The sequence below is a fragment of the Paroedura picta genome, chromosome 10 (assembly GCF_049243985.1).
Source record: "Paroedura picta isolate Pp20150507F chromosome 10, Ppicta_v3.0, whole genome shotgun sequence".
In the NCBI taxonomy this organism is placed as follows: domain Eukaryota; kingdom Metazoa; phylum Chordata; class Lepidosauria; order Squamata; family Gekkonidae; genus Paroedura; species Paroedura picta.
In genome coordinates this window covers 23,909,970-23,937,139 of record NC_135378.1, presented here as the reverse complement: position 1 = coordinate 23,937,139, position 27,170 = coordinate 23,909,970, and the positions used below count along the sequence as shown (strand labels likewise).

The 27,170-nt window shown below is 45.4% G+C and overlaps 1 protein-coding gene across 2 annotated transcripts in view; it reads left to right on the top strand.

Annotated features, from left to right (window-relative positions):
• The window catches only part of RELL1 (RELT like 1), a 33,745-nt gene extending 9,077 nt beyond the window's left edge, over positions 1–24,668 (top strand). The window contains exons 2-7 of one of the 2 annotated variants that reach the window (XM_077301662.1): positions 9,605–9,829; positions 14,647–14,718; positions 16,846–16,903; positions 19,485–19,709; positions 20,711–20,957; positions 22,837–24,668. In XM_077301662.1, coding sequence (XP_077157777.1) covers positions 9,605–9,829; positions 14,647–14,718; positions 16,846–16,903; positions 19,485–19,709; positions 20,711–20,927 — 797 coding nt within the window. In that variant the 3' untranslated portion in view covers positions 20,928–20,957; positions 22,837–24,668. Of the gene's footprint in view, positions 1–9,604; positions 9,830–14,646; positions 14,719–16,845; positions 16,904–19,484; positions 19,710–20,710; positions 20,965–22,836 lie in introns of both variants that reach the window. The other variant, XM_077301661.1, reaches the window with a different exon arrangement.
• The last annotated feature ends 2,502 nt before the right edge of the window (positions 24,669–27,170 follow it).

Genomic DNA, 27,170 nt, shown 5'->3' with positions numbered 1-27,170 from the left:
CTGTTTTGAGGAAACAGATGGGGTCAGGTAGAGCTTTGTACCCAGCAACATTTCTGATTGACTCGTGTCGATTTTAAGGGGCTATGCAGATTTAAAAAAAATGATGTTTTGGCAGCAGCTGCCAGCACAACACAAGGCATATGACACATGAAGCTTCCTTATGCTGTATCAGACCACTGGTCCAGCAGTGTCAGTACTGCCAGCTCAGACTGGCAGCATCTTCTCAAGATCTCAGGACTTCTCTATCAGCCAGTGGTTTTAACTGGAGAGGCCGGGGATTGAACCCTGGCAACTTATGCGTGCAAAGCAGAGGCTCTTCCACTGAACCACAGCCCCCCCCCCCCCCAAAGTTAAGCTGTAGCAATTGTTTTGTCGCTGGCTCTGCCTCATTGCCGCAACCATTGTGCCGCGTCAGAATGCAAATGTGCCCTCAGGCTCGAAAAGGTAGGGACCTCCATGCTAACTGATTTTAATTGTAGGTAGGTAGAAACTGTAGATGGAAGACCCATCTTATAACCCTCCTCCAAAAAATAGCACTGAGCCCTTTGAATGCTTCCCAGGATGCAAGAATGTCTGTTTACACATCAGTGACAGGTATCTTTGTGTGATGAACGGGTATCATAAGAAGAGCTGAGGTTTTGTATCCCTCTTTTTACTACCTGAAGAAGTCTCGAAGTGGCTTACAACTGCCTACTCTTCCTCTTTCCACAGCAGGTACCCTGTGAGGTAGGTGAGGCTGAGAGAGCTCTGAGAGAACTGTAGTTGGCCCAAGGTCACCCTCAAGTGTCTCAGAACAGCTTAAAATGACCTACCCTTCCTCTCCCCACCACAATCACCCTCTGAGGAAGGTGGGGTGGAGAGAGCTCTGAGAGAACTGTGACTTGCCCAAGGTTACCCAGCTGGCTGCATGTGGAGGAGTGGGGAATCAAGCCCAGTTCTCCAGATGAGAGGCTGCCACTCTTAATCCCTATGGCAAAGTTTAAACTGGCTGAACTGAAGGAACGTGTCAAGCACCAAAATAGAACTACAGATGATCAGAAATGAGAAAGGGGAAAGCCTGCAGATCACGAGGGTGGAATCAGCAGATCTGGGTGAAAGAGCCGTGCCGATCAAGTTACCCGAATCTGAGGCAGCAGAAGGAAGTGTGGGAGGGATTAGGTAGCTTTATGCAGCATATTCCTCCCCCTTCAAATCAGAGGAGTCACAAGTTGTCAAGAGGGACATTCTGAATGATCAGTCCTGAGATTCAGTAGCAAATTCAGCACCCATGAATGACATCTGGGTAGCCAGAGAGGGAAAATGGGACAGGGTCTTGAGTCTCAATTGGGGATTTGGACATTTTTCTAGAGAAGGGTGGTTTCAGAGAGGGCAAACACAAACGGAGCCTGAGGGGCAAATCTCCCCTCCGCAGGGGGGCAGGCAGATGGGATGCAGAAAGATAATAGTTTCTTTCTGATCTTAGAAACAACAGGGGGGGGGGAGGAGTAGGTTCTTGGGCTTAGAAATGCACAAGGAATGGTGGAACTCCAGGCCCTAAATAGGTCACAAGGGGGCGGATTCTTGGTCCTAGGAATAAATCCAGATGGCAAAGGGCTTAGTTGACTTGGTATAAACATATGTGTGTCCTTTCGTGATGAAGAGAAAGGGCATGTTGATAGCAACGAGGGAGAGTCTTTTTGTGGCTACAGGCACTCCCATGAAATTATGTCTCGTTTATGTCCGGGATTTGTGATTTTTAATTCAAACGCACACCGCCCCTACCAGCAGTTTGTAGAGGCCCGGGAGGAAATTCCACTCTTCCTTCTGCTAGGCACACCAAGACCGTTTATGAAGAAGCTGCTTCTGACTGTCGTGAGTCTATGGCAGGGGTAGTCAAACTGCGGCCCTCCAGATGTCCATGAACTACAATTCCCAGGAGCCCCTGCCAGCGTTCGCTGGCAGGGGCTCCTGGGAATTGTAGTCCATGGACATCTGGAGGGCCGCAGTTTGACTACCCCTGTCTGGATAGAGATCACTGAGCATACCAAGTCTGACGTTATTTTCAGCAGACTGTTTAGCCAGCCGTGTTTATTTTAGTTGAAATATACTGACATGTCTGCTTTCCTCCTGAGCATCTCAGCACCCAAGCCTAGGTTCTTTCTCTCAGCAAGTTTGCGCTGTTAGTACGGAGTTATTATTCTGAATCGTTGATCCCTTTAACAAGAGTAATGTGTTCACCCTGATTTTATGAACAATTATGAAAAGTTCCACGGCAGACTTTCTCAACCAGGGTTTCGTGTCACCCTGGGGCTTGAATGGGTGGCAGTTAATAAATGTATACATATATATCTATATATTTTAAAATTCATTAAACATTTATCAGGTTTATAAGACTATATGTGGTCACGTCGACCTGCCCCCTCCCATGGCCAGTGATGGGCTGGGAAGGGGTGGGAAAGGGAGGGGTCTAGGGTAGGCATGTGCAGAGGTATGTTTCCCAACCGCATTCTGCATGATCACCCCACCTCTGGGATTTTTTAAGGCTGTGGTTCGCCATGAAATTTCCCAGTAAAATGTTCAGTCCACTCTTGATTATGCGCAATTCTAAGTAAAGGGTCTTAATAGTTTTGAAGAAAGGAATTGGGGCTTCTGACTGCAATCTTATAGCTTTTTTGGGCTGGGGAGGGGGGCTTCTCTCTTTTTCCTCCTCCTCCCTTTCCTCGTACCCAAAGGGGCATTTTTCTGTTTCCACAGAAAAGTGATATTCTTTTAACTGCCTTTACCATTAGTTGAGGAAAACTCTCTCCTCCGTTCCCGTTTCTGTATAAGTTTCTCGATGGTCAATATTGTTTATGCTTGATTTTTCAGCAGGTTTGCATATCCAGGCTGCAGAGACTGAATATAAATAGAAATGCTTGTTCCCGCCCTACCTGACCTGCGGTTAAGCAGGTGGCTCAGGAAAATCAAACATCCCTCAATGCTTGGCTTTTCATGGAATATGTTGGTGAAGGACATGCAGTGTATGTTTGTGCTAGCTCTGCAGAAACTTATTTATAAATCGGTGGAATCGAATGGTAATGAATTCCATTTCCCAGGACGTGGTAGGACGGTATTCAGAAGATGTAATGATTATTGAAGCAAGTTTTTTTTCCTTTTTAAAATCAATGGGAAAACAAAAATAAGTATGGATTCTAAAACAGGGCAGAACAGATGCATGAAACTGAATTTTTTTTCCTTGAAAGAGATAATCCATTTTCCCATGTAATCTCAGCGGGTGTTGTTGCCTTGGCTTCCATGATGGAAGAAAGGCATTGGGTTGAAAGGGGGTTGGACTAGATGACCATGGAGGTCCCTTCCAACTCTATGATTCTATGAGTCTATTCTATGATCAATCAAAAATTCTCCAATTAGTCGATAACACAGATATGTGTCTGCTATAGCTGTTACTTGTCACTATTTTTCTTTTGGCTCCTCGTTGCCTTTGGTAATAACACACTAAAATCTACCAGGATGTTTTTTTTTTAATCTGGAAGGAAATGATGCTCACAGGCTGTCGTCTGCTTGCCCGGCCGCTTCCTCTTTCTAATTTGCTGATATTCACTTGCAGCTTCCTAATGTGGCAGTTTAGGAAAACGAAAAGGGGCTTGCCACCACTGCTAGTAAAGATCTGAGTGGCCTTGTTCCTGCACTGGTCATGGGCCTTCCTCCTGCTGGAAGGAGCTAATTTTAGTCCTCTGGAAAACAGCTGCATGGAAGGGGGCTGCAGGAATACCAGGCTGGCTTTCACGGCTGGCCAGTGGCCAAATTAGAAGAGAGCCCGTAGTTAAGGGTGATTTTTTTTTTGTATGTTTGGGAAAGATATAAAGAGCGACAATGCAGTTATCTTGGCAGAGTTAATTGGGCACTGTAAACTGCTTCCTTGAATGCTGTAGGGACTTGGCTGCTATATCAGATGTGTTCATACAATGTAGTTGTCATAATTGTGACTCGCTAGCGTCAGGCGACCTTCTCCTTGGCGATACAGTCAGCACTCTTCCCATCTGTACGACGATGGTTTCTTCTCAAACCAATATGTCTTTATCTGTTTAATGCAGGAGTTCAGGTTTTAGCTATTACTGGGCTAGGGCATTTATTGTGCAAGCACCCTTTCACCAAAATTTTCTTAACCAAAATCTTTGCGTGCATGCTCTAAGATTGCTCATCATGAGGCCAGACTGATAGCCCCATGTCTCAAGCTCTGCTCCCTGACGTACATATCACTTGCTTAGAGTTTACGTGCTGCCGTTAGCCAGCTAAGATTGGGTGCAGAGTTGGCCCAACTCCAGCCCTTTGATATGGACTGATAGGCAGAGTGGAAGATTTGGGGTGGGGGAATGCTTTGGCTTTCTGTGTAATTCAGTGGGAATGTGTTAAATTGCTTTGGATGTGCAATAACACATTATGGCCAGGAGCAGAGCTGTGGCATAGAGAAGCTTAGAATCCTACCACGTATCTGATGCTGCCTGTTTTCCATCTCCGTATGGAGTTACACTAGTGCAGGGTTTCCCAACCACGGTAAGGTGGTACCATACGGTACCGCCAGAGCTCCTCAGTGGTACTGTGCCGTGGTGGCTGGGGAGAGCCCTCCCACCCGGTGCCTGCTGTTTCTACTCTGAGTGAAGGGAAGGGGTTTTTAATCTTAAAAAATTCTACCCTACTTTGGTCAGGCTGACCCACCCCCTCCCAAAGTGGCCAATGATGGGCCTGGAGAGGATGAGAAGGGGAGAGGCCCCGGGCATGTAAACCTTTGCTGGCAGAGGCTCCTCCCACTTCTGGGGAGGGGGCACGGCAGGGAGGAGTGGCCAGCTGACATCACTTCCTGGTATCTCGAAGCCTGGAAAATATTTCATGGTCAAAAGGTTGGAGAGGTCCACACTAGTGTAATTTTGTGCCCTGGTGTAACTGTGGAATTACACTGGGGTAACGAAATACAATTTGTACTGTTCAGTGAGCACAGCAGGGGGACCATTTATTTTCTTGTTTAAAAGTCATAGTTTGTTTTCTTCTAGAGAACTGGAGCTGGTTAAAATTCGTAGCTTCTGAACTCCTGGTAGTGGGAAGTCCATCAGGTCACAGGTGAATTGCAAGGACCTCCGTAGGGTTTCCATGGCAAGAGGCATTCAGAAGTGGCATGCCCTTGCCTCCGCTGTGACCCTGAACTTCCTGGATGGTTGCCCGTCCAAATACTAATCGAGGGCCAACCTGAAGGTGGGGATGTGAACCCAGGTCTCCCAGAATCCCAGTGTGACACTCTGAACTACTACCCCAGACTGGATCGCTTTATGATGTCATCTTGAATATGCGAACAACAGCCGTGCTCATTGCGTTCTCTCCCTTATTTGAACCGAGGCATGCTTTGACAGATGTGACTTCTCTGGGGCATTATGCTGTCTGCATATTGTCAGTATGTGTCGACAGACTCCATATGCTGTTCCGCAAGGGTAGCAGTAACTGTGCAACGAGACAAACATTCTTGTGCTAGCTCTTTTTAATAGGTCCAGAATGAAACTTGCACGATCCAGCTGAAGCAAGAATTGAAAATGAATTTTTCCCTGCTGCTTTAGGATTTCAGACAATGTTTAATCAAACTTAAATAGGCTAACTCTAATGATAGTTGTGCCCATGGAGGATTATTGTGATGGTGTTCTCCCTATAGAAAGAGATTGTTTGGAGAAGATTGAGAATCCATTTTTAACAGAGCAAATGTGGATGTAGGAGCAACTATAAAATGTGAATATTTGGTCTTACTGTCGAGACAGTTGGGTAGAAATTTGATATGTGAAGGATGGGGTAGCTGTCATTTAGGACTCCCGCCCGCCCTATTTATATTTTATGTATTTATCAGGTTATTTAGGCACAATATGCATCTATCTCCTGGGTATACAGTGGCAAATAGTTTGATAGTTCTGATGCAGCCTACGCATCGTGATAAGATGGTAATTGTTCAACCAGAATCTGGAGCAACAGGTTTGGCATTTACCAAACCAGTCTTGCCTAGTTTTCCCATCTAATTTCTGGGGCAGAGCTTGTTCATACAAGTAGCGTACTTTGAAAGTTGGGGCAAGAATGGTGTGCATGGGGGGAAAACTTACCTCTTTCTTGGATAATCTGATGGGCCAGTGTGGGTCCTGTTGTCCCATAACCAGGGGATGAGAATGTAGGGAAATCTCTGGAGCCTAATTTGAGTCTCTAAGAGCCCAGGAGGGAGGGGGTCTGAAAGCTCTGCTCTGGAATCAGCCCCTTCCCTCTTGGTGGCATTTGAACTGTCATCTTTTTCTCTCTGCCTCTCTCCTGTGGTGGTGACTGTTATAGTGGTAAAGTGAATTTGAAGAAATTTACATGTAAATAATTATTAAAATCTGCTTCAGCTTTCTTATAACATAAATACTTGTGCTGTATATATATTATATACTCATTCACTATGAAGAGTGAATGAGCCTCCAGAGAGGGCGGTATATAAATATAATAATAAATAAAAGAAAGAAAGAAAGAAACTTCAGACTCTGCTACATTAAAAGAAGAAGGTGGACTATCCTGCATCCGGTGAGTGCTGGGATACTTCCCCAAGAGAAGAGACAGGCGATCCCATCTATTACAGAAAATTGTTCTCTCCAGATTTCAAGACAATGATAAATGAGAAATGAGGCTAGTGAGGGTTTATTGATCATGATGGGAGTATTCAAGGTCAATATTTTTTTTGCATGTTTGAATAATTGTAATCTAGATGCCTTCAGGCTATAAAACATTATTTAAGTGTGCGCATACACACACAGATGAATAGGTTATCGTCCTGAAGATTTTTACATAAGGATCTTACATAAATGTTACGTTTTTGATTGCCTGCAATCTTGAACTGACTGAACTGCTGACAATGGTCTATTGCAGTGGTCTGCAACCTTTTTGGGGTTGCGGACCGGTGGGGAGGAGGGCAATCCAGGTGCCGTGCATGCGCGGCAGCCCCGCGCAAATGCACATGCGTGGCAGGTCCATGCATGCGCACTTGCACCCGGTGGGGCCGCAAATGCTCATGCGTGAAACCGTCACGCATGCGTGTTTGCACTCCTGGTGGGGCTGCAAACGCTCACGCGCAGCAGGTCCACACACATCTGCATGTGTGAAACTGCCGCACATGCATGTTTGCGGGCCCACTGGGCGCAAACGCGCATGCGTGGACCTGCTGCGTGCCGGCGGCCGCACTTCCCTCTCCCCCCCCGCAGAAAGAAACTCGCCAGGCCGCAAGCTAATCGGCCGCTTTGGTGGCCGATTTGCTCGCGGCCTGGCGAGTTTCTAGGTGCAGGGGGCGGGGGAGAGGGAGCCGTGGCCCGGTGCCGAGGCCTGGTGGTTGGGGACTACTGGTCTATTGCATTTTTAGGCAATCCCTGTGCAAATGTTACTCTTAGATTAACTTTAATTTAACACAAGTGAGTTTGATGTCTTCTGTTTGGGCCATCTTCTCCATTTCACACAGTTTTAGTGGGATATACATGGTTGGCTTAGGGGGTCCATAACAGTTGAATTTATTGCCCTCTCTAAGGAATCTACAGAATGTATATTTAGGAAATATTTTTTAAGATAATTTATTGGCTGAATACTGAATGTTGTTGACTCTGTGCAAAAGCCCTGGGACTGTTGTAGTTTATTTAACCCCCCCCCCCAAACAATGTATAAAAACAAACAATGGAAATACAAAATACAAAGATACATCAAATACATAACCATCCCTTTTCCCTTTACAGCCCTGGTCATAGACATCCTTTATCAGCATAAGGCAGGGGTGGCCAAACTGTGGCTCTCCAGATGTCCATGGATGACAATTCCCATGAACCCCGGCAGGGGTTCATGGGAATTGTCGTCCATGGACATCTGGAGAGCCACAGTTTGGCCACTCCTACCATAGGATAGAAGAGCCTCTTGTGGCGCAGAGTGGTAAGGCAGCTATCTGAAAGCTTTGCCCATGAGTTTGGGAGTTCGATCCCAGCAGCCGGCTCAAGGTCGACTCAGCCTTCCATCCTTCCGTGGTCGGTAAAATGAGTACCCAGCTTGCTGGGGGGTAAACGGTAATGACTGGGGAAGGCACTGGCAAACCAACCCGTATTGAGTCTGCCATGAAAACGCTGGAGGGCGTCACCCCAAGGGTCAGACATGACTCGGTGCTTGCACAGGGGATACCTTTACCTTTACCTTACCATAGGATAATTATGGTATTAATTCAGTCTATTCTGTTGCCAGTTTCATTCTCTCTCTCTCTAGCCCCTGGTCATAGCAAGTCTAATCCAAATGCATCTCCGCTATCCTAACATGCTGTTATTTTCACAGGGGCATAGCGCTCCTTTATTTCCAGCCATCAGGACTGTAATTTAGGAGGTTTCTCGGTCTTCCCATTGCCTTGCAAAGGCTAACCTGGCAGCAGTAATCATGTGTAAGGCAACCATTAACGGGTCACTAGGGAAACCAGGTAGAAAATTGAGCCGCCGTTTCTCCGGCTTTGGCTTGCAAGGGATCTGTTTTCCCAGCCAGGCTGAAATATTTTTCACAGCTCGTTTCCAATAGCTGGAGGCAGGTATACACACGATGGCCACATTTGAAAGAAGTCTGCTTCATTTGCTCCCCAGAACCAGCACTGGTTGGGTGAGACTGTCCTAATTCAGGCTGAGAGATAACTGATAGATGGCAACTCTATTTTATTTTTTTTAAATAAGACTTACGTTTAAATATCTTGTTCATTGTACAGAACCCTTTTCAGGTATACGAACTTAGATGCCTGTGGCACCTTTAAGGCCAACTATGTTTTATTCGAGGCACAAGCTTTTACGCGCATGCATACTTGTTCAGATAAAATGTCCTGGAATGGAAGTGATCAATTAATAATAATAATAATAATAATAATAATAATAATAATAATAATAATAATAATAGCCCGCCACTCCCTTGCGGCTTGTGGCGGGTGACAATATCACAAATCCCCATTAAAACCCCATAAAAACAAGAATAACATTTCCAATATTGCCGGCATGGCAAGAACGGCAGCTCAACTCCCCCCCCCCCTCCCACTACTAGCGGGTGGAGAGTAGGTCCTGATGATGTTTTGCTTCGGGTCCAGAACCCGAGTCCATACAGTATAATGAAAATGGTTAACAAATTTCAGAGATAAATAGGAAAAAAACACAGCAAATTGGATTTCTTAGTATTCGCTTGAGACTGAATTGAATAGAAACGTTTTGTGTACAATAAAGATGTCCACGTTAAGAGAATCATGAGCTTTGCCTATAAGTATGAATGGATTTTTTCTCTTCCATGACATTGTATCTGAGGAACTGCGTGTGCACACGAAAGCACATACCTAGAATAAAACTTGGTTGGCCTTCTGCTGCTTCAGACTAACATGGCGACCCACTTGAATCCATTTCTGGTGTGTTATGGATATCTAAAATAAACTGGGTGGGATGTGGCCTCATAATGACCAAACTGAGGTGGCCTCATAATGACAGGAGCTTTGTATTCCTGGATGGAGAGGCGGATTAGAAATGTAACGCCTTTGCCCAAGTTGGGTTGATGTAACAGCCTCTCTTTTATATGTTTTTCATAGGAAATCAAGACCTCCCTACTGCCTTGGCAAGCCGGAACCAAGAAAGTACAAGTGCACCTGATTCAAATAATACTGGGCATCCGGAATTTATCGCTTATGGCTTGATCCCTGCCTGTTTCCTCATGGGACTCCTGGGAGTTTTTATCTGCCATATACTAAAGAAAAAGGGGTACCGTTGTACAACAGAAGCTGAACAAGAAGAGGAGAAACTTGGTGAAAAGATAGGTAGGCCACGGTCAGATGCACAAGGCTGGAAGTAATAGATCAAGATAGAGCAGAATGGTTTGGCCTACTTTGGGGGATGTGGTGTTAGTGTTGGACTTTGACAAGAGACCATGGGTTAAAATCGGCACCTTGCCCTGAAACTTCACCTCAAAGTTGTGGCGAGGATGAAATGTGGGAGGGTGGAGAAGGAAAACCCTGTACCATATTATGAGCTTCTTGGAAGGAGTTGAAGAGACAAATTCAATTAGAAAATTATGGTCGGCTAACCTTTCTCCACTTTTTTACCATTGAGAAACCCTGAAACATTCTTCAGGCTTCAAGAAACCCCAAAAGTGGCTCAGTCATGCAGAATATGGTTGGAAAGCCTAGCTGTGGACACACCCACCCGGATCCCCTCTCTTTCTCAGGCCCATCACTGGCCATTTTGAGAAGAGGGTGCAGGTCAACATGACCATATATGGTCATATCACCTGAGAACTGTTCAACAAATTTAAATATATATATATATATATATATATATATATATATATATATATATATATATTTCTCTTCTAGGGCATCCAGAAATCCCAAGGTTTCATGCAGCCTTGGTTGAGAGAGCCTGTGGTAGGCTGATGGAGTGGGTGGAGACTGTAATCAGGGCTGATGTGCTTTCCATTATTGCTTGGGATGAAGAGGAATGGTGGTATGGGAGGATCTGTCCCTGTGTTTGGGTTTTCTGCACACACTCAGTTGGGAACCCAAGTGTGAGAAGGTTTCCTGCTTCCAAAGCCCGGTAACCTAACTGAAGCTGTAGTGCTGATCATTTGTTGTCGTGCCAGGCATGTGACTCTTCCTGTATCCTTTCGCCAGGCCAGAGGTGATGGTTGAGGTCTCCCTAATGGGAAACCGAACCATCTGAAGATATCCACCCAAGTGCCACTGCCCCATCCCCAGGAGGCTTTAAACTATACGAGCAGATGGCTTTTAACCTATTTAACTAATTTTAAAGCCTAATTAATTCATGTAATGAATGTTTTATTGTTTATAGTTGATTGATTGAATGTGTGATTCTGTTTTTGTTGTTATGTGCCCTGAGCCACTAGGGAAAGGCAAGCTATAAGAATAAAACAGTCATAGAATCATATGGGACCTCATGGGTCATCTAGTCCAACCCCCTGCACTATGCAGGACACTCACATTCCCAATCGCTCATCCACTGTAACCTGCCACCCCCTTAAGTCTTCATAGAATCAGACACTCCGTCATATGGCTATCTAGCCGCTGTTTAAAGATTTCCAAAGATGGAGAACCCACCACCTCCCAAGGAAGCCTGTTCCACTGAGAAACGGCTCTGTCAGGAACTTCTTCCTGATGTTTAGACGGAATTTCTTTTGAATTAATTTCATCCCATTGGTTCTGGTCCGTCCCTCCAACGCAAGAGAAAACAACTCTGCTCCATCCTCTATATGGCAGCCTTTTAAATACTTGAAGGTGGTTATCAGATCCCTTCTCAGTCATCTCCTCTCAAGGCTAAACAGACCAAGTACTTGCAATTTCAGTATTACGGAAAAAGAGCGCTAAGAAGCTTGTAAAATGTCAGCAGAACTGGACTCAGATCCATTTTTCCCCCTTGCAAGGTACCTAAAGGTAGGGCCTTTATACAACCTAGCCTCTAGGGCAGGTAGTGGTGAGTGTCCTGCATGGTGCACGGGGTTGGACTAGATGATCCTTGGGACCCCTTCCCACTGTATGATTCAAATTTTACTCTTGCTGGCCACAGGTTCAAATGGCGCGTGATGCTGTAGACGATGCTGTACTCAAGAGGTATTATTTGGCCCTAAATGCAGCCTCGCAGGCAAAACCTCCCCTGATTTATACGTATATCTCCAGCATCTAGCAGTTTTAATGACAAAAGCATAGGATGCCATTTAAAAATAATTTCAAATAATTGCGTTTAATTAATGTTAATTAGATTAATTTAAAAAATGTATGCGACTCTCTGGACTCAGCAGCCGACGTTAGTTGAAAATATATTTCCGGTCGTCTTCTGAAATTTATTTTTGCAGATCAGGTTCCCATTTGTGGCAGTGGAAAGTTCGGTCAAGTCGCAATGCACTTATGTCAACCCCATTAGGGTTTTCATGGCCACAGATGTTCAGAGGTGGATTTTCTACAGCCCGCCTCTCCTACCCAACCCTGGACTTCCTTGTTGGTCCCTCATCCCATTACCAGCCAGGGCTCCTCCTGCTTAGCTGCCAACCTCTAATAATTCAGGGTAACTTGGATCATCTCCATCAAGGCAAAATCCTATAAATCCCATTTACAAAATCCTATAAAGCTTTCCAAAGTTATCATAGAATAATAGAGTTGGAAGGGACCTCATGGGTCATCTAGTCCAACCCCCTGCACTATGCAGGACACTCACAATATCACTCATCCACTGTAACCTGCCACCCCCTTGAGCCTTCACAGAATCAGACTCTCTGTCTGATGGCTATCCAGCCTCTGTTTAAAAATTCCCAAAAATGGAGAACCCACCACCTCCTGAGGAAGCCTGTTCCACTGAGAAACCGCTCTGTCAGGAACTTCTTCCGGATGTTTAGACGGAATTTCTTTTGAATTAATTTCATCCCATTGGTTCTGGTCTGTCCCTCCAGGGCAAGAGAGAACAACTCTGCTCCATCCTCGTTATGGCAGCCTTTTGGTAGTTGTTATCATCACCATCATCGGGCTCTTTGGCTCTTAAGCGTTTATTTATTCAGCAAGTGGCTATGAGCTGTTGAGTTTCAAATCCTGGTTAAGGGTTACATCCAGCCAGCTTTTTTCACAGGTCAAAGCGGGAGGAAAAGGATCTACTTTGACCACCCAAAAAGGCAGTGTGTGGGAGGTCACTGGACTTTGAATGGCAGAGGGATGTAGTAAACAGAAATTGGGTGAGGGTGAGCAGAGAAAGCAGACTGGATTCAACCCAAAGTCAGCGTTGATTGTGGGTGTGCTACTTCCAGACATGTTCATGATTCTTTAGCTGGAGTGAACAGATTGGAGATGGTTTGCACAGGTTGTCCTGGTTCTTTCTGTAGCTATGGATGAAGCTATGAATGGCCTCTGTCTGGGACCTCCTGAAAGAAAGAATGGGCTTAGCCAGGGAGTATTGGGTAAGGTGGCCAGATTTTAACATTGGTAAAGCGGGACACCAATGACCAGAGGGGTTCTTGATTAAAAATTTGGTCTATATGGAGCAACAAAAAGTTTCATAGAACACATAGAACACAAAAATAGTATTGTTATATATATATATTAATTTCAACATATGTACAATTTGCCAGGTACCCCCAGATGTCCGTCCAAAAGTGGGACAATCTGGTTACCTTAGTATTGGGTGCAGTTGCCTGGGGACCTCTGCTGGGACTTCTCCAGTGCCTGTAGCCAGCTGCCCTAGGCACTGCCCCTAAACCCCTGCTGATCCCCTGTGCTGCCTAAGACCTAATCAGAATGTTAGTTTGGGTGGTGGTGGTGGGGGAGTACAATCAGTGGTAAGTTGGTCAGTCCCCTATTGCTGTTCCCTCATGTTGTGTTAAATATTTTGGGTCTTGACCCAGAAATGGTGTAGTCCAGCCCTTCTCAACTTTTTTAGCATTGAGCAGCCTCTGAAACATTCTTCAGGCTTCAAAAAACCCCAGAAGCGTCGTGATCATGCAGAATATGGTTGGGAAGCATAGCTGTGGACACACCCACCCAGGGCCCCTGCCCTTCCCATCCTCCAGGCTACCATTGGCCATTTCTTTGGGGTGGGGCAGGTTGACATGATCATATATGGTCATATCATCCAAATAAATGTTTAACAAATATTAAAAATAATTTAAAAAACGATTAACTCCCACCCATTTGGGAAATCCTTCCAGGGCCAGCAAGAAACCCCATGGTTTCTTAAAACCCTAGTTGAGAAAGACTGGTGTAGTCCGAGGTTGGTATCCAGACAGTAACCCACTTGGGACTGTCTGTACTAAGGCTTACGACCAGGAAGGGAAATGGACCGATACTGCGAGTTTTTGCAATTTGGAAAGCCGTATCTGGATTCGTTGTTTGTCTCTAGGTCAAACAACATGTTTGGGTTTCTGACAAGTTGGGTCCAGGCTCCCTAGATCCAGTTCAGGTTCCCTGAGCATCACAGTAGCTGTGGGGATGGTTCTTGGAAGGGGATTCCAGGTGGATTCGGAATGCTGTCGTAGTGGGAGGAAAAGCTGAGAAAGAGCAGTAAAACAGAAGTTGATTTCTCTGGTCTTCAAGTTGTTTTCCCCACACAGAATCAGTGAACTCAATCACCCAGTGCTATTTCTGCATGGGAAACACTACCTGTTGCAAGGCAGAATGTGTAGTTTGGCTTTTTCGACTGACCAAGCCTGGTATCGGTGCTACAGACTTGGCCTTTCCTCTTTGCTTCTGATCAGCACCCCATGGTCAAGTTTCCCCATCATTGTTCTTGACTTACCACCTTCCCCCCACACCTGCTCCCATGTCAGTGGCTAACCGATCTGGGCTCTGCACTTCCTTCTAGTGCAGTGATCCCTGCACTGGTGCCCCATCCTAGACTTGGCATCTGTGTGTCTCATCCATTGTTTATCTAGGCAGTAGTTTGTGTTTTAAGACAGGTCCATAAATTCCCCTTGCAATTCAGGCTAGACTTTTCCTTGTGAGGATGTTTCCAATATGATGAAGGTAGTTGCCTTTCATGTTTTTTCCCCCCCTTTGGCTAATGCTTTCATGTGAGAATATTCTCTGAGCTTGCCAAGCTATGAACAGAGGGAATTCCCCCCCTTTTCTTTATTTTTGCACAGAATTGAACGAAAGCACGAATGATAACGGCGACACCGTGGGACAAATAGTCAACTACATTATGAAAAACGAAGGTACTTTTTAATGATCATTTGTAGAGCTGTTTCTTATAGAGCCTTGATCTCGTTATTCTCTTCTAGCAGCACAGAAGGCGTTACGTGTGTAGTTTCAGTTTGTAGTGTGAATCTATATGGGTGTGTGGAACCAGATCTGTTCCAAACCACGTGCTCCAAGATAATTTAGGGTCATCACTGAAAGTACGTAGTAACATTATTATTGTTGTTACTAGGCTTCAAAGCCTTTGGGCTTTGAGGGGGCCAGGCCAGGGCAGGCCTCCCGCCCCCCACCCCCGCGGAAGCTTTCCACCGGCCACGGGTCCCCGGCTTTGGAGCGGGCGTTGAAGCAGGCCGGCCGCGTCTCCAATGTAGCGGGCATGCGCCGAGGGCCGCGCCGAAGCCTTCGCTGCTGTCCCTGTTTCCCTGCGAGTCCCCGGCTTCAGCGCGGGCCTCAGAGGCGGGCCACCGCATCAGAGATGTGGAGGGCCTGCTCCGAGGCCCGCGGTGAAGCCTTCCCTGGCCGGCCAACTGGCCGGCCACCCCCCCCCCCCCCCGCGAGTTCCTGGGCTCGGCACGACCCCCCACCCGAACCCCTCCCCTTGAGCCTCGGAGCGTGCTCTGAGGGCCGCGGAAAGGCTCCCCCGGCCACCCCCCTCCCCGGTGTTCCCCTGGCTTCCGTGTGGGCCTCAGAGCTCCGAGGCCCGCACGGAAGGCTCCGCCGCCTGGGTGCCTACCTGGCAGTTGATCGAAGGCGGGGAACATTGTAGGGTGGGGGTGTGTGGGATATGTAGGCGGGTCGCCTCCCGACTGGTCAGTTTGGGGCCAAAGGGCTGAACATTGCCCCCCCCATCCCGGACTGAGCCCACTCCCACACCTGTTCGCTATTTATTTTTACTGCGGAGCAGTTTACAGATTGTAATATCACAGTGGGGCGGTATATTAACAATGAATGAATGGTTATTATATTTCTAAACGTCCCGTCTCCCAGAGGGGTTGAGGCAGTATGCGACTTATAAAAAATACTTACATGCCTACTTTATTAATAACATTTTGTTGCGTATGTCATGCGGAACCATTCCTGAATTTAATGCAGACTTGCATAGCTCTGTGGCAAAGCCTGCTGCAATTTCTTAATGGAGATGCGGAAACAGGCATGTCATCAAACATTTTATTTGTGGCCTTTCTGCCCTGTGGAACTCAAGGCAACTTACAGGGTAATTAAAATGAGGATGATAAAAACACACACCCAAAGATCACAGTTCAAAATCTTCGGTTAGGACTGCCATCAAATTAAAACTCAACTAGTCAACTGCGGTCTTAAATAAAGAAGAGTTGGCCCAGTCACAGTTCTCTCAGAGCCCCACCTACCTCACAGGGTGTCTGTTGTGGGGAGAGGAAGGGAAGGCAATTGTAAGCTGCTTTGAGACTCCTTTGGTTAGTAAAGAGTGGGGTACACCCCCCCCCCCCAGTTCTTTTTCCCCAGACTGGTTTACTTCAGAAATCTGTGTGGTACAGAAGTTACTGTCAACATAGAATTTGGGAGTTGCACACTTCCATGAGTTTCACCTCATGTAATTTCATGTAGTTTGACCCTGAGTCCTCAAAAGAGTTATTAGTTAGTTCCTACGTGCTTATCGATAACAGATCAGCCATTGAAAGGTTCTAGACCTTCACAACTGAAGTTGTGACTAAATACACAACTAAATACAAGACTAAATACAACTTAATCTCACGGGCCTGCTTCAGTGGAGTTTTAACTCACAAATAAGCATGCAGAACTTTGAAAACATGAAATTGGCTTATGTTGGTTTAGACAATTGATCTGTCACAGTCTGAGTGTTTACTTTCGTGCTGGCAGTGGCTCTCCAGGTCCTGAGGCGGAGTTCTTTCCCATCTACTGATCCTTTTGAATTGAGATTCTGAGGATCACACCTGGGATCTTCTTCATGCAAAGCAAATGCTGCATCACTGAACTGCTCCGGGTGCCCCCGAAGCCTATTTTCCCTAGGAATTCTAGCATATTTGGGGTTGTGTCTATACTTAATCTTGCTGATGTTTTGTTATCTTATAGCTTACAAGTTAGCTTAACGCTTCAGGTTAATTTAACCTTAGATGTGCTAAAACATTCGTTTATATTCCTTGCAGCAAATGCTGACGTGTTGAAAGCTATGGTGGCAGATAACTCTCTGAATGACCCAGAAAGGTAGCGTCTTTTTTTTTCTTCATTTTAATGTCCTATCCTTAAACCAGGCTTTCTCATCCTTTTTACCTTGAAACCCTTCTTCAGGCTTTGAGAAACCCCGGAAGTCAGTAGGCCACACCTCCCTGCCACGTTCCTGAAAGTCATTTTTATGACTACCCCCCTCCCACCTCCTGCAGGCCCCATTATTGGCCATTTTGGGAGGGGGCTGGGTGGGTTGACGTAACCATATATGGTCATATTACTGATCATTTTTTAAAAATATGTAAAAATATATGAAGCAATATTCACTCCCACCCAATCAGCGAAACCGTTCTGGGGCTGTCACAAAACCCCTGGGTTTCATGAAACCCCTGTTGAGAAAGCCTGCCTTAATCGGTGTTTTGCATTGTTTGACTCGTTATGGAGATGTTTGTTTCATTTCTAGCAATTGCAAAGTGCCCTTTATTGCTTTGGTGGGGTTCAGTTATATGTTTGGCATTTCCTCAATGGATCGACAGCCAAATTACTGTTTACAATGAACCATTGTAAGGGCAGTAACACGGTTCTGCAAAACATTTATGTACTCAAGTATCTTATACCACACCCTTGCTATGCATGGTACGGCATGCAAAAGCAGTTTACAATTTACCTCCAGAATCAAACTCGGGAAGTATTGTCTCCATAAGTTTTGCAGCAGTAGTCATCTGTTGGTAGTGTGGATAGCCCAGGAGAGCCCCATCCTATCAGAAGCGGGGCTGACCTAGTATTTGGATGGGAGGCCTCCAAGGATTTGAGTGGTTGTTCCTCCAAGGAACACTAGGGGTCAGGATGCAGAGGCAGGCAATGGGCAACCACCTCCCAACGCGCCCCCTGTCTGGCTGCCAGACAAGCCTTAGGTCTGGCTATACTACACATGCCATCCGATACATAAAAGAAATAAATAGTGCATCTTAGCTGGTGACTGTGAAATCACAAGCTCATTTTCTCTCATTGTGCAACCCTCTGATTGTGTGCTTTAAAAAAAAAGATGCCTAAACATAAATGCGGCACTTTAAAAATATAAAAACACAGAGTTTAACCTGAAAAATTTGGGGAAGGACCAAGACTGACAAATGAACCAGCAGTTGATTCACTGGAATTCATGGTTCTCATTTGCATTGCAAAAATCAGAGGAAGCTAGTTTCACTTTCCTGGGGGAAAAAAAATCTATAGTGACTTCTGTTTTAATGTTCCGTTGATTTAAAAATAACCTGAATCTTAGCCACACAGCTAAGAAAGCTTCAGGGGCTTAAGTTGAGGTAGTGAATTTGAATATGTTCTTCAGAAAGTGCCCCTGATTTTTCTTAATATGGTTTGATACAGAGCAACATATCATCTTGAGATGACGTTAGCAACAAAAATCAATTATTGAATCCTGAAATTTAAAACCCACAGATAACATTTGCAACATACAAAAGAAGAATAAGAATAAGAAGAGTTGGTTCTTATATGCCACTTTTCCCTACCCGAAGGAGGCTCAAAGTGGGTTACAGTCACCTTCCCTTTCCTCTCCCCACAACAGACACCCTGCAGCGTGGTTGAGGCTGAGAGAGCCCTGATATCACTGCTCGGTCAGAACGGCTTTATCAGTGGTGTGGCAAGCCCAAGGTCCCCCAGCTGGCTGCATGTGGGGGAGTGCAGAATCGAACCTGGCATGCCAGATGGGAGCAAGGTTGGAGCATAGATCGACTTTCCTGGGCAAGGAATTCCAGAGTGAGTGTAGCTCCCATATCTTTTCTGACCAAGCAGTCCTGACAGAGGTCTCAGAGCCTCACCCTCCCTCAAGGGTGTCTGTTGTGGGGAGAGGAAAGGGAAGATGACTGTAAGCCGCTTTGAGACACCTGGTAGAGAAAAGCATCATGTAAAAAACAACTCCAACTCCTCTTTGAATGGTGCTGCCACATGTAGATTCATATGGGAGGAAGCGTTCTTAAGGCTCGTACCGCTTGGAATTGGACTGATTCAAGAGAGCCTTTGAATTGAGTTATGAAATGAAGAAGCCCATAAATTCATGGTAGTGTAAGATATAAAAAGTTACATCCTCAGAAAAATAGGTCAGTACCCTGGCTGCTACCTTCTGCCTTGATGAAATCATCTGAGCACCATTTTAGGGGCATACGGTTTGTTAACATCAATCCCTGGATCCGAACATGGGTGACATGTGACCACGAATGGAGCTGACTGTACATACCTTTTATGCGGCGGGAAGGGAGGACTAAAAGGTTAAGCCAAAGAGAAGCTGGAAAAATTTGAGAGGAGAAAAAAATGGCGAGTCCACAAAAGCATTTGGGGAGGGCGTTTCAGAACAAAATCAGAGCCCCAGGAGCATCTTAAAGAATGGTTTTCCCCAGGGAGTAAGGTTTTCTGAGTCAGAGCTTTGTCAAAAACGTCTCTGGATAATGTTGGTCTTTGAGGAGCTATTGGGCTCAGATTTTGTGCTGTTGCTACAGGTTAACATTGCTGCCCACCTGAATGCATCCATTGTGTTTCTTCCCTTTCATATATTCCCCCCCTCCCTCACGTGTGCATGGCGGGTTTTTTGGTTTGAACCTCTTTCAAACAGTCCTACCACGCCAGGCAGCCCGACCAGCCCAGCTTCCCCTTTGTCGCCTGGAGGTCCTCCGTCGAAGCACAGCTGCCGCGGTCACCACTTGCACACCGTCGGGGGCGCTGCAGGGAACGGCGTCTGCACTCGCTGCAGTCAAAAACGATGGTTCAGCCCGGCGAAAAAGTCAAAAGAGGCGAGAAGAGGCCGGCATGGAGAAGTCACAGTTCTGTCTGTGGGAAGGTGGGTCCATCTCGTTTTGTTCTGGCATGTTGGTTGGTCCTGGGGCTTCTTGACCCTTGGACGTTGCAAGCATCAGATGATGATAAAGTGGCCTACCTAACTGCACAAGGCTGGAAATTCAGTGGATTGTCGATATTAGATGAACGACTTACAGGCGAAAACATACCCAGGAAATGTTCTCCTGGTGGACAGAGAACATTCAAGATGCTATTAGTGGTCAGCTGTTTGCAGGATGGTGCTCATTTTGCTGCAGTTGCTACTTTTGTGTGTGAAATTGGTTTAATCGTTTCGCCATGCTCATCCTGTGTATCACTTGCAGTTCTGTCCAATCGACCTTGAAAACGTGAGAGAGCAGTCGATGCGCAGTAGGGTTCTCTTGCATTCTTCAGCACTGCTTAAATGAAAACTGGCTTTCATCCCAGAAGCAGTGATCAATTTTGAACTCTTTCTAGCTGATCTGCACTGGGGCTGAAAGGAGGTCCGTCTTTTCTGTGAGGCCATCAAAGAGAGGAGGAGGATGCAGGAGGATGCAGCTGGGAGGTGCTGCTCAAAATTCGAAGCCTCCGAGGTTTTTGCAGAGGCCTCCAGGGCATTCTCTTGTGGCACTCAGGACAAGATAAGGATCGTCTAAATCAGGCGTGGCCAAACAGTGGCTCTCCAGATCCAAGGACTACAATTCCCATGAGTCCCTGCCTGTAAGTTGGCAGGGTCTCATGGGAATTGTAGTCCATGAACATCTGGAGGACCACAGGTTGACTACCCCTGCTCTAGAGCAGTGTTTGGGAAACACTCTTCTCTCTAGGAAATTTTTTTACCTCTTTTTGCTTGCCGGAATACATTATCTAGATTTTACCTTGTGTCTGTAGTTATCTAGTGTCTTCCTAAAAGAAATAATCCCTTTTGAATTATTTTTGAATTAGGATAAAAATCGTCGAGGGGATGAGTGTTAGTTCCTGGGGGAAGAAATGGTGTCCTATTAATAGCACAATTTGTGTTTCCAGGTTTAGAGTCACCAAAGTGGAGCACAAATCTTCAAAGGAACGTAAGAACTTGATGTCGGTTAGTAGCATAGATGGCGTCAAAGGTGAAATGCCAGCCACGCCAGTCAGAGGCAGCTCTAAAGAAGAGCCCACTACACCTGCTGCCCAACCGGAGGCAAAAGAACTTCAACACACCCCTGCCAAGCAAGAAACAAGGGAGAGATCTGGCACAGAGTAGCACCTGGACGTGGAAAACCATAAAGATCCAGTGCGTGGTTAGTATATTGTTCGATAAGGCTTTAAAATGCTTAGGAATCCTTCAAATGCACAAGATGGTTGCACTTTCCCAAGTGAATGTGGCATGAGAAATATTACCCGCCTGTGCTTTGCGAGGCTGCAGAAGATACCTGCTTTCAGTTGTGGGGTACATGCATGTTTCTTGAGAAAGTGGACAAAAAATTGTAGATTCAAATGGGCAGCCATGTTGGTCTGAAGTAGCACAACAAAATCAGAGTCCAGTAGCACCTTTAAGACCAACAATGATTTATTCCAGGCGTGAGCTTTGGAGTGCAAGCACTCTTCCTCAGACTGTGAACTACTATCATGACAGTGGGAATATAAAGCAAAAGTTAACTCTGTTAAATTAGTAAACTGTGTCACAACATCCAAATACAGCCATATGATAATCCCTTGCTAAAACAGCCAATCAGTCCCCTTGAATTCAGTTGTGGTTCACAAAAACAAAGGAGAAATAAAACAGTCTATGTTAGCGATTGTATTCAGAGTCTCATTGCGATTCAATGTTTAAAGCACTGGTCTCAGACTGAGGATATGTGGAGTCAAATTGCTATTGAGCCGACCTCACCTGTCTCCTGGGATTACTGTGATGCTAAAATGCCACTGTTGTGATAAACACCCAAGACCAAGGATTCCCATCCTGTGGCCTGGGGACCCTGGGGATCCGCAGGAGCTCTGAAGGGGGTCTGCAGGAACTCTGAAGTGTCGTGGTATGGGGGGGGGGGTCTGGGCTGTCTTCTCAGCTCTTGGGCATCTTTCTGTCCTACATGAGGCAGAGGGGTGGGGGGAGGGAGCAAAAGCAGGGCTAAGGATGTGGATAGTGATGTCACTTCTGGGGGTGTGATGGGATGTGACCAGCTGACATCACTTCCAGGGCTCTTTGAAGTCTGAAAAATTATTTCAGGGGCTCCTCTATGAGCAAAAGGTTGAAAAAGGAACACGTAGAGCAGTGGTCCCCAACCTTTTTATCACCGGGGACCACTCAACGCTTGACAATTTTACTGAGGCCCAGTGGGGGGGGGGGTAGTTTACTCCTCTACTCTCAACCACTGCCCTAACGCTCTCTGATCGCTATGGTAATGTTTAAACATCCCTTCAAAATAAGATACAGACACGCCACAACAATGAACATAAGGAATATTTTATTTTCATGGAAATTTTAACTCGTGACAATGACAAATCAATGGGAACCCTGAGCTTGTTTCTCTGCAACGAGATAGTCCCATCTGGGAGTGATGGGAGACAATGACACCAGAAGTGTGTTGTAAAGGGCCGGGGGGAGGATGAAGTAAAGGGCTGGGGGGGGGGAGAAAGCGTCCTTTGCGGGCCACCTCCAATTAGTTAATGGACCACGTAGACCACAAGGGTGTCTCCCCCCCAGCCCAATTTGAAGTGCTGGTTTTTAAAGCTCGAAATGGTATCCTCACATAAGAGCCTGCCTGGAATTTGTGGGTGATGCTCCTGTTGTGTAAGCTTGCCCTTAGATCCAAAATCAGCAGTGCATCAAACAGGGCCTTTTCCATTTTATCTTTAACTTGTGAAATTACCTGTCCCAGGTAGACCATTAGGGCCATCTTGCCTTGGCTCCCCTCAGAAATTAAAAGCATCTTTATTTGGAGACTCTCTGAAAAGTCGATTTTCACCCTCCTACTGATGCCTTTGGACTGCTGCTGATAGCTACTCCTAGTGTTTTACTGCCGTGACCGCTGGTTTTAGCGTCTCCCGTGAGCATTAACCTATGTATTTGTGCCTTAAAACCTGAGCGGATGGTGTTTCTTCATATACAAACCTGCTAGCAGGCCGGGAACATCACTTCTAGCAACGCCCACTTTCCTTTTCTTCTCTTGCAGGTTTGAGAAGAAGCTCCTCCCCTCTGACCCTTGGCCACCTTTGCAATCGGAACACTAAACTTTCGTAAAAGAGACCTTTGTAAAGGCATTTGCATCACACAGTTTCTCTGGCAGTACCTATGCAAGGCTCGGACCCCAGTATTTCAGTGACTTAAAGACAACTAATGCCTCTAGTCATCGGAACCGTTGTTGGGACGCACCGCGTTTTTTAAAATGTTAAATATTTTGCAGATGAAGACTTTCTCGCCATGGACAAGGCAGCCTGTCACATAGTGCTTCTGCGGCTGTGTTGCAAGGGAAACACGTGAGCGTGTGCAAGATAGTCAGAGAAATAAAATCCAATACGGTGCCCATTTCTCAGCATTAAGCCTTGGGACCAAAGCTGTGAGCCCCGTGTCCGATCTTAACTTATTGCTAGAATACCAATGACGGCTAAATTGAGCTCTACTTAATTGTATTTCCTCTGTATACTGACCATTATGTTTTGGTGCTCTGTGCATTCTCTAAGGAGCCATCCGCGTTTGCATTCTGACGCCACTCGCCGTTGGCTCTTGCATCTTGGTAGGTGTCATGAAGTCCGGAGAGAATTTCAGGCACCTTAATTGACTACAAGGAGTTGTAAGTTAGTGGCTTTTGAACTACCTTGTGCCTTTATATGTGCTAATTGACTTTAAAGGAGTTCTTCTTTGGCTGATGGTTCTTCAACTAACCACTCATCAAACGTGAAGACGGTCATTCCTCTGTATCTTCTGAGTGCATTTTGCCTCCCTCTGTTTATTTTTTTTTTAAACTGTTCCTCCCCTCCCCCCTACCAGCATCATGCGATTCATGGTCGAAGCAACAGGCTTTACAATCTGTAGTAATGCTTTTTAGAAAGTTCGTGTCTTGAAAGCAAAACAACAAAGAGGGCTCAAATATTTTTAAAATAAAAATACCTGTTTTATTTGATTAGAAATATATATTCATTGTCATATATCCAGGATGTTTAACCAGGGTTGAGTTAAATGGGTGGATGGGTACAATTGGCCTTTGCTAAAAAACATTCCTTTCCCTTTTGTAATTTGCTTTTTTGGGAGATGGTGGCAAGAAGCGTTGAAAATCCTTTGCCCATTGAGAGGGAGACCAGTAAGCAGAATTACCCCCCCCTTTTTTAATTGGCTTTGGGATGTTGCCATAGAGCCAAAGTTGACATATCACACTGACTATGTAATCCCAGTCAGCTGGGATGTAAAGAAGCCTACATTTTAAGATGGCAGCATTGAAGGACCTGCCAATTAGGAATCAAGTAGTCTCTGAGTCAAGGTGGTGGTGGTGGGCTAAACATACTCTTCAGTGGAATCCCTTTTCAGTCCAAAGCTGGACACAGAATATTTTAGAAATGTATAAATCCATTGCCCAATTGATTTAAAAGAGATGAAGACCAGTCTGGGAATGGCTGTTTAAATATGGAACCCTGTTTCCAGCTGTAGGCGTGATGTTTTGGCATCTCTTGTTAAGAGGGACTGGTTTTAGATATCCCTCTCAGAACTTGTATTGAGCTTATTTGGAATACTCCATCAGCCCTCTGCTTGGCAGGCAAGAGAAATCCTCGGGGGACTCCCTAGCATACATTCAATCTATTGCCTTCTGCAAGAATCTGAATTGTGGCTATTGTGTTATGGAGACTTGAATGAGGAGTGTGTATCACAACTGCGGTGTAACATGATATCAGTGTCATAGAATTGCCATGGTAAAAGAGGCCTTTTTAAAGAGAGGTATGTATTTTAACAATACGGTTTGTATGAAAACTTTTGTACTACTTGGACAATAAACCTTATAAAATCTTTTTAAAATCTGCCTCGCTTTCTTCCAAGAAAGATCTAACGTTTCTTCACTGTAAAATGTAAGAGTTGTAAGAGGCTGGATCTGCATGGTAAGGGACAATCACCTGTCTCAAGTCATACATTTTGTGGTACCATTACAAGACAATAGGTTGGACCCAACCAGCTTTTCCGTTCAATTTTGTCTGGTCCCACTCTTAAATCTTCTTCAGTTCCATATAGATTTCCTGATCTCCAGCAAAGGATTTTGGGTCATCATGGGGGACCCCCCCCCCCTTCACCAGTAGCCAGGCCAGTTGAATTCAACGCAGTCTAGTTAGTAATTTAGGGTTTGCTTGCTTTAAAAATATATATATATAACTTCATCCGAGGAGGGCAATTTAGATTCTCTGTCTGATTCTACAAAAGTCTGGTTTCTGACACTACATTCATTTGTAGTTACTTGCTTTCAGGAAATGTGTCAATGACTGATGTGACAGTTTGGTTTTCCTGCAGGTTAATGTAATTTTAATGGATCCATTGCTGCTTTTCTAGGTTCCAGGTATGATTAAAGGTCTGTGGTTATGGGCCCACAAACTCAGGAGAGAACTCTGAACAAATGAGACCTTTCTAAGTAAACATGAATGAATTGAGTGGAAAGGCTGGAGTAGATCTTGCCATCCTGTTGAGGTACTCAGATACACAAGGAGGTATTGGGATGTGCGTTGACCTGGTTCAAATCATTCATCATGGATTGGACTCGAGGAGTATTGCGATTGGAAACCAGTTATCCTCAGTGTGGGACCTCTTCTGTGGGGTCCCCCCCAGACTGAGTTATATCCCCCCTTGATTTTCAGTCTCAGATAGCAAGGAATGACCATAATTATCTTCCCTGCTTGAAAGGCAAGAAAAAAACCCAAAGATTTATATAGTTTTACAGGGTCTGGGGCATTAAAACAGTTTGGTTAAAATTAATTCATCGATGCGGCTACCTGTCCTAATTAACTCCCCCTCCCCCACAATTTGTGGGCTCTTTCTGTACAAAAGGTTGCATAGATCAAGCCTATGGGTAACATAGACTTTAAAATAGATTTTAGTAAAAGTAGCAGAGGAACATTTAAGCTCAGTGGGATTTTTTTCTCTCTGACCTTGAGGTCGTTCAATGTTGAAAAATAAAAAATGCAGTGGCCTTAATGTCAGGGAGGGAGGCCTGTAGGGCTGAACCTGCCCCCTGTTGCAGCTGCATTTTTAAAGCCTGATCCTGCCCATCCATTACACAGAGCTCTCTAAAATTCAGAGTCCAGTTGCACCTTTAAGACCAACAAAGATTTATTCAAGGTGTGAGCTTCAAGCACTCGAAAGCTCACACCTTGAATAAATCTTTGTTGGTATTAAAGGTGCTACCAGACTCTGATTTTGTTGTGCTCCTTCAGACCAACACGGCTACCCATTTGAACAGAGCTCTCTAGTTCTCACTGCATGGCCTTTCCTCTTTCAGACCAGGCTGTGCCAAACTGTGACTCTCCAGATGCCCAGAGACTACAATCGCCACGAGCCCCTGTCATCCAAGGACATCTGGAGAGCCACAGTTTGGCCACCCCTTTTAACCTGAAGATCAATGCTTCCTTTACAAACCCATGCCTTGAAAGCTGAACTTTAAGGCTCCAAGAACAGTTACTAAATTAAGTTACTGTGGATGGATTTTTTAAAAGTTCAAGTTGAAGATTAACTTTGATAGTGCTACAATGAACTTTTGAACAGATCTCTTTTCCAAAAAATGAATACCATGTTCCCAGTGCTCCCTCTGCTGTCCATGTTTAGAAGTCCCACTCGTTTTCCTAATCATCGTCATCCGAAGTACATATTATCCTTTGCAGCAGAGCTTTGTACTTCTGCATGACCTTTTCTTTTTACTGTTTTCTTAAAATAAAAAATACCCTAAGGACTTATTATGATTTATTTGTGGCTTTAGCCTTAGCAGCCTCGTAAGCTTCAGCTTCAGTGGAAATTGGCTGTTGGCTGCCAAATGTCCTGCAGGTGGCCGTCTTATCCAGAAAGGGTGATTCCCAGGTTGGGTTCTTTCCCCCTCTTTTTAAAACAATGCAAGCTGTGCATGCAAAATGCCTGCTGGTGACAGGATTAAACCTAGAAGAAACTTTGAATGGATGCTCCGTTCCAGAAAACACAACAGGATTGCTGGTTTTGTGGTTTGTTTCTCCATCCTTGTATTTCCTCCTGCATTTATCTTCTCATATTTTTTGCCAAAGGGGTTTCTTTTCAGAGGAAGGACGATGCGGGAGTGAACTGGTAACAACTTTGCACTGTTTAAAACATGGGTATAATTTATGTTGCACTGTCAATATATGTTCAAGTTGTCAACTATGAGAGGGTGCAAAGAAGAGCAATGAGGATGATCTGGGGCCTGGGGACCAAGCCCTATGAGGAAAGGCGGAGGGACTTGGGAATAGGGTGTGCTTTGGCAGCCAAAGCGCACAACCCTACTTGGGAATGTCCAGCCTGGATGTCAAGAGGGGC